At 40.9% G+C, this 7,954-nt stretch overlaps 1 protein-coding gene across 5 annotated transcripts in view; it reads right to left on the minus strand.

Moving 5' to 3' along the window:
• The window catches only part of NDFIP2 (Nedd4 family interacting protein 2), a 46,623-nt gene extending 38,929 nt beyond the window's left edge, over positions 1 to 7,694 (minus strand). For all 5 annotated transcript variants that reach the window (XM_015631064.2, XM_015631035.2, XM_033514153.1 and 2 more), the window contains exon 1: positions 7,512 to 7,694. In XM_015631064.2, coding sequence (XP_015486550.1) covers positions 7,512 to 7,547 — 36 coding nt within the window. In that variant the 5' untranslated portion in view covers positions 7,548 to 7,694. The remainder of the gene's footprint in view (positions 1 to 7,511) is intronic.
• Positions 7,695 to 7,954: the final 260 nt, after the last annotated feature.

Here is a 7,954-nt window from a genome sequence, read left to right on the forward strand (position 1 = left end):
TTTTATGCCTGTTTTGCCCTTATTCTAATCCATATCTCACAGCAAGAAATAAGTAATTTTCTTAGTTATTGGTTTTAAACCACGACAATTATGCACTCATTCTATAGTTTGGAACAGATTTTAAAGAGCAAACAGCTTGTGCAAGTCCTTTTCCTAACCATTTATTCCATGTATTTGATGCAAGTCAATTTTATGACCACAACTCTGGAGATTCAGTTAAGAGCCTTAATGCTTCAGTACATTCCTTAAAAAATACCTTAAGGACTGTTAAATTTCAAGATATGACAATTGATTCGGAAGTACCATGATCAAAATGGACAATTTGCCTCAGTATCACCCAAGACCCCTATCCCAAATTGTTTCATGTTTTACCAAAGGTATCACTTATTCCTCAAAGATATATGTTAATTACACTAACCATTACCAAAGCAATGTTTAATCACGAGTTTGCACCACTTCAAAATAACCCTAAACTTCTTTCCTGCAGGAAGGAAACAACTGCTACTAAAAGTATCCTCTTTCCAATAACCTTTCCTCAAGGCTGCTCTACATAACCTTTTCAGATCAACCAGGGAAAAGCAAAAGCATGTTCAATATCTCCAGCTACGTTTACATCTTTACCAAGGACATGATTCTGACCTCCCCTACAAGATCAATCAGTAAACATTTATAGGATTACTTTCAACAGTGTTCAAATAGTGTTCAAAGCTAAAATAGACAAACCACGTTTGTGAATATGTTGAGTTACCCTGCAATAGTAGGGACACCAACTTTTTCTCTATTTTTTTACAGGAAGCCCACATTTTACAAGTAAGGTGACAAATCTTTGACAAGCACCTAGCAACTAAAGAAAAAGAAAGATGGGTTTACAAAGAAAAATAAAGCAATATACAGCTTATTGCAGATATTATTGTGTCTACACCACTCAAAGTCTGGTGGACTTTTTTTTTAATTGTTCTATGTATTCCAAACACAGCTGGAGGCACAACCATGGATGAGATTGGGGGACATAATATCTAATGTTTTAGCTATGGAGTGGTTAAGGAATAAATTATATCTAATGTTTTAGCTATGGAGTGGTTAAGGAATAAATTAGACTATCTCAGTTTTAGGCTAATCTTAACCTATGGTAATGGAAACAATACTTAAGTGGAATAAACAGTTAAATGTTAAAATGGAAATATATTTTTCACTTTCACTGTAAATCAGACATGCTCTGAGTGCAGGCTGTGCCTGACAAGACTTAAGCACAAACCAGAAAAAGTTAGTCATTCTCATTTAAAAACACAGCTGGTGAAGGGGGTGCCCAATTTACTAAAATCAGTTACTTGTGACAGTACTTGCCCAGGAAGTGGGAGACCTAAGCCTGAGGCAGCTCAAACCCACAGTCTTGGCTCTGCATTAGTTCAGTTTCAGTAGGAAAAGTTGGCAGTGCCTCTCCAACTTAAGAAGTTGCCAATTTTTTCCTTCTTTTTTTACTCAATCTCTTCAGATTGCTTTTCTTCATTTGAAAATGGCCTCCCTGATTTGAGTGTACTGGTATATGTTAATTCCCGTTTTCAAAACAGCTAGAAATCTAGGAGTTTTGAGGCTATTTAGAAAATACTGAAACCTCTGAAACCGAGTTCTCACAAAGTTAGGTGTGACAACATTACCAGTTGCCACATTTTCCTTGTTTTGTCAACACTGTCACAGGAAGGAAAGTTTCAAAATATGCCTGTAATTAGCCATTTGTCAAAAGTAACTCGTTTTCCCCATCTAGAAGACTATTACTCACATTTTGTATTAATGCAGTGCTTGATTTCTGAGATTATCTTGATGTAGTCCCTACCACATTTTTTAGATACAAATGAGCTGAGAGAAGGCTTAATTTCTCTTTTTTTAAGTACCAAGGAAAGAACATCTAGTTTGGCCATAACACAGCTGACTCCTGCTCAGAACCCTGCTATTTGAAGTCATTTAATTCATGTTACTGAACTTTCCTAATAGGATTAGAAGACTTACTAGATGTGACATGCATGCCACAGCCTGCAGCTGCCTTTTTATATTACTTGACTTCATGTCACTGCACAGATCAGGTACCTCTTTCTTCAGGCTTCATGCATCTTTCAAGAACCTAAAAATCCCCCAGTTTCACAACTGGAAGGGCTCAGCCACACCAAGATCTCACTGCCATTAGAAAGGACAGTCCTGTTGCCAACCTCTCCTCCTATACTACCTTTGCACAGATCCAACCTTAGATTCTGGCCTACCAGAATGTTCACCTTTGGTGAAAAACCTGAGTGGAGCAACGCAGGTACATTTTGCTGGTTTTACTTTTTTTTTTTTTCCCCCCTCCCTCAATATGGTAAAGCTTATGAAACTAAGCAAATTCACATGTAAAATTGCTTAGGTCATTCTGTGCCCACACCAAAAAGAAAGGAAACTGCCTACATAAAAACCCAGAAAGTTACTGTAACCACTGATATTCCTGGTGTACCAGTAAGCCAGGGTTTTCTTCAATTAATCAGATGCAGAACAGGGTGTTATGCCTGTGGCCCTCCAAGAGCTTCAAAAATCAAGGAGTAATGGTAGTACACAGTTAAACAACCTTGCTTCAAATTTATACAAAAAGTATTGTACCTGTCTTGTACCTCAGCACCTTTATGTAGGAGCAACATCCAAAGAGATTTGAAGTTTATTTTGTTTGTATAAAATGAGAAAGTACTTATAAATTTAACCAAAAAGTAAAAGAAAAAAAAAAAGAAAAAAGTAAAATGTAGTCCTTTAAGTATTAACTGCATCCCTACCATATCTGCAAATATCTCAGTTAAAATTTTTCTTCTTTGTAGCAGGATTCTTCATTAAAAATAGCAAAAAAAAAAGTTTACAAAAATATTAAAAATATTCCCTCAAGAGAGAAACTACTATTTAATAGAGAAAATTGTAACAGGTTAAGTGCTACAAAAATAAAAATTTTAAATGGCTAATATTAAAAACAACAACTAAGTCCAAAAAACAACTAAGATCCAATGACAGATCCTTGTCTGAAAGCATTATTTACCTAATTTCAGGAGAACCTCATTTGCTTTTCTAAGCTATTAAAAGTCTAAACTGGGCGCTTCATGTGTAAAAAGTCAGTGTAATAAAAAATTGTGTCTTCTTACGATTGAGGTTCTTATCACTGAAAATATCTGTGCTACTGTCACAGGCAAACAACTGTAACACTTATTAGGTAATGCATCTTTTCTCAGATGCAGAATTTTATCTTCCAGTTACAACATCACCCCATATTTGTGGAAAGCAACAGAATTTCCCTAAGCTAGCTTGAGCTGCTCAGTAACACCAATTACATAAGAGTTTTCATAAGACAATAAATACTGTAGAAAATACAGTAGATATATAGATATAAGCTAGCAGTCTTACATCAAAGCCATAGAATTACCTACATTTGGGAGTTTATTTGCCAATCACTATTAGGCTCAGTCCCCAGAAAAGAAAGGAGGAGGAGATTTTTCTTTGTTCTCATTTCCTGTGTAGGTTGACTTTCATGAGAGTTACAAAGACAACTTGACTTTGATCAAGGTTTTTAGCCAAGTAACATTGGGAGAGTAAGGAGTCAGCAACAATGGAGCTAACAGATACAAAAAATAAAGCCTTATCCGAGTTTGTATTTTGCTGTAGTGTAGAATTTTCATCCCTTAGCCTCATTTCTGTAAGCACACACAACTTACACTCATACAAGACTAACATCCCTTTAAAAAAGACAATTTATTTATAGTGCTGTACAACAGTAGGCTGCCATCAGTCTTGCTTCAACCATCACTGACAAACCCCACCAAAACCAAGTGCTACAGTGGCATGGCAAGTTCAGTAACAGCTGAACTGACATCCCTGTGGAGAGCTGCCTTTGGCTCCACCCAAATTGGTTTGTTACCTTCCCATTTTACCATTTACCAATTTAGCTCTGACCAAACCCTAAGTCAAAGACTCAAGACTACCTGACCTCAAACTGCTTACCCAAAACTTTAATCAAGAAAGACTGGTTATTATAATTCATGAGCAGAACAGCTTGCAAGTCCTGCAGCCTTCAATACAATTTCTATGCCTAAATCACTCACGTGCACGTGAAGTCTTCCCTCATGACTCAGTTATCTGGAAAGCGACGTTTCCAAGTAAAAAAAGGCAATCTCGAGCTTTAATGCTTAGTTGTGCTCAGTTTTATGTGCTGCAGAAAACAGCTGCATTTCCTCCTCTTTGTTTCAGTGCAGACTCACAAAGCAATCACTTTTTCTGCAAACAGGCTGGACTAGAAGCAGACATTTCAGACAAGATAGTAATGCTATTAAGGTCAGATGACAAAGAACCAGAAGGTAAAAACAATTAGAAGAATGATTACTGAAGAATTTTTTTTTTAATTTTCCTAAACTTGATGCCTTATCCAACAAAGAGCAGAATAGGGGAAGAAATAGAAAAAAATACAGCAATAAGTAAATTATACACCTGAACTGACTTATACTTGCAAGAAACATCAAATGTACACATTAAGACACATTTACCAACAGGAATGCAGTCATTCAAGTGACTAAGGAAAAGAAAAAAGGAAGTAAAGCAAGACAACAAAGGTTGGCTAATTTCCTTCTAATGTCATACTCCTGCAGGGAAGCATGACAAATTCTTACCCATCAATTATTTGTCTTTTTGCCCTACGAAGAGAGACAAAACAGGAGTGCCAGAAAGCAATACAAATGACACATGCCCGCAGCAGATAGTTACGTAATGCTGACGTACTGCCTGCTCTTTGCTCACAACACTTACTTTGCTGCAATTCCAAGTACAGGCTTTTAACAGCTGCCCAGTTTGAACACTTTTAAACTGCTTTGTAAATAAAATGCAGACACACAAAGAAGAAAAAGCTACAGAAAGAAGCTTAAGAGATATTTCCAACAGAGACAAAAATAAGAAACGCTGAGGATTAGCTTTATGATGAGACATTTTCTTTTTCATAAGAAGTCATAGAACTGGCTTTTTGTGCTAAAACTCTAAATTGCCTGCCAGTCTAAAGTCTTTTAGTTTAACTTACTTAGAAGAAACCACAAATAAAAAGAGAAAGCTCCTTCAACTTCATTGAAGTGCTACTGCCAGGAACAGAAACACAAGTCAGTAATTATTTCGATAATAATACACACCTAGAAATCTTTCTATTTACAAGAGAACTTGACCTGAATAGAGTCAAACATATCAGCTAGAAGTAAAGGCAGAATGGGTACAAACAGGGCCAAAAGGTATTTATTATTAATCATGGGAGAAAGAAAAAAAAACAAAAACACCCAATACATTGAACACAGCAGAACTGGCCAGATTTCATAAACTAAATTCATAAAACATTTATAAAATGTGGTATTAGCCATATTAAGTCATCTTTTTTCCTATATTTTGTCTTCAAAAATTAGGACACTACCATAAAATCTGCGATGATCTATTGCTCAGTACCTATCACAGCCATTATGTAAGCAAATACATCACAACACTTAAGATCACATGCTTGAATAATCAGCTGCTAATTAAGTATATCTGCAATTGCCTTGTTCCTTCCTTTCTCTGACCCAAAACAGTAAGTAAACAACATTACAAAAATCTCAGTCTTCAGCAGTCAGATATAACAAAGAAACTAAAACAATACACTCCTTCCTGTGGGGCAGTAATCAGTAAGGCTGTATTTTAAACTCTGGAGTACAGCAGACTGATTTACAAAAAATGACTACACAATTTAATATACATAACAAACTGAGGAGGCCAACTCATGGAGTTAAACATTAAGATAAGCACTTTTGGGAGGCCACACCAAAGAGTGTTTATCCAAAGATGGACATCAGCATCATCACTGGAAGTTCTTAACAAGCATAAGATAAAAATATTACAGAGACAAATTAGTTCTTCATGTGTTTTTTTCTGTACTCCTTTGAGTAACTAATTTAAAGTCTCCCTTCTACCTGCCTGATCTCTAAGAACATGCATTCAAGGCCTTTTAAAACATGCCCAGGTCACCTCAGGCCTCAAGGAAGACAGTTTGTAGGCTTTCAAGAAAATGCTCTCCCAGCATTTTCCTTCTCTGTTGCAGAGAAGAAGGAATGACTTTAGGACTTCTACTGATTTCAAGTTATGGAAGCACAGTGCCAGAAAAGAAGTGTGCTAGAAATCACTGACCCATAAAGCAGTTGGTGACCAACTACCATCCTAAAAGGCATTGGTCACAGGGTGCATGGTGTGTTCATCACCCCTATGACAATCCCCATACCTAAGTGCCCAAAAGCAGACAGAAATTTAAATCCTCTAAGACGATCACAATAAATATTCCAAATATAATAAAAGTGTTTCCTATTACTTTTTCTTGAAACATAACCTGGGAACAATCTGAATATAAATACCAGTATTTACATATGCACAGACATTAACTGTGATTACTTCTGTGGACATTGTTTTCACTACTCGGTAAAACACAAACACTAAGATAAATAATTCAGGACTTAGCTAGAAGATCGCAGTAGAAATTTGAATCACAAAGAGTAACAAAGATTTCAGACTTTCTTACCTTTACATTCATAGCAAAGCTATAAAGTACAAGGAACTTAAGGATAAAATTTAAACTTTTGGGGTGACTGACTGCACCTAAGTCATTTTTACACCCAATAGTCAGAAAAGCTTATATATTTTGAGTATAATTGACCTTAAGCTAGTGACTGAAAGATTTATGTAACTGACATTAAACTCATGACTGCGAGAAACAAACAGGACAATCAATTCGGGCAGGATGAAAATCTTTGTATCCTAAGTGATTGTTTCTGTGGTTAAGTTCAGGAACTAAAGAAAAATTGGTCTCAGTGACCCACAAAGCTGCAGACCGCTCTTGAGAAAAGAGTGCTCGTGCATATGCATATACACATACACACACACTGAAGGTCAGTCTCCTCCCTGCATTTCACACTTCCCTCCCTCTCATCTTCACACAGGCCTTGCACTCTATCCCTGTGCCAGACAGCTACTAGCTTCTAGAAATCCCAAGCTTTCCGAGGTTGGCTCTGAAAGCAGCACGTACTTAGCGGAGACAAGGACCCCTGCCCCTTCCTCCCCCGGCTGCTCCGCACTGCCGCGGCGCGCCCCACTCTCCTCCTCGGCCGCGATCCCGGCAGGGGGAGGCGCCCGGGAAAACCCGCCGAGCCCGGCCCGGGACCGGCCGCCGCGGGAGCAGAGACGGGGGCGGGCAAAGGTGGCTTTCCGAACTGGCCGACCAACAGCCCGCTCCGAGGCCGTGGCAGCCGGGGGGCCGAGGGGGGCAGCCCCCGCGGCCCGAGCAAGGCCCGTCTGTAGGAGCCCTTCCGTGGGACGGGCCGCGCTTAGCCCCGGTCCCGGTCCTTGCCAGACCCCCGCACGTAGAGGCGGAGACAGGGCGCCCCGGTCGCACCGTGCCCCGCCGCGCCGGCCCGAGGGGCGGGGGGAGGCGAGCGGGGCCTCGCCGGGGACGCTGCACTCACCACTTGGTAGCGGCTGACGGGCTGGTGGTGATCCATCTTGGCCACCCGCCGACACGCACGGGCGCGGCCGCAGCTCCTCCGACCTGGCGCCGCGTCGCTCAGTCCGTCCTTCCTTTCCTTCTTTCCTTCTTCCTTCCTCCCCCTGCCCGTTCGCCCGGCGCCGCCGCCGCCCGGCCCGGCCCTGCCCCGCTGCGGCCGCCCCCCGCCCGCCCCCGCGGCGGCGGAGCCGGGACAGGCCCCGCCCCGCCTGGAGCCGCGGTGGCTCTGCCGGGGCTGGGCGTGAGCGGCCTCCGGGCCCGCGGGGCCGCTCTCGGCTCGGGGCCGCTCTGCCGGGATCGGGGCCGCTTCGTCCTTCCCCTCTCTCCGCTCGGCAGCGCTGTTCTGTGGGGCTGTTACGTCCCAAGCCCAGGCCTTACCTAGATATTTATCACTATTGATCACCA

Source organism: Parus major, chromosome 1 (assembly GCF_001522545.3).
Source record: "Parus major isolate Abel chromosome 1, Parus_major1.1, whole genome shotgun sequence".
Lineage (NCBI taxonomy): Eukaryota > Metazoa > Chordata > Aves > Passeriformes > Paridae > Parus > Parus major.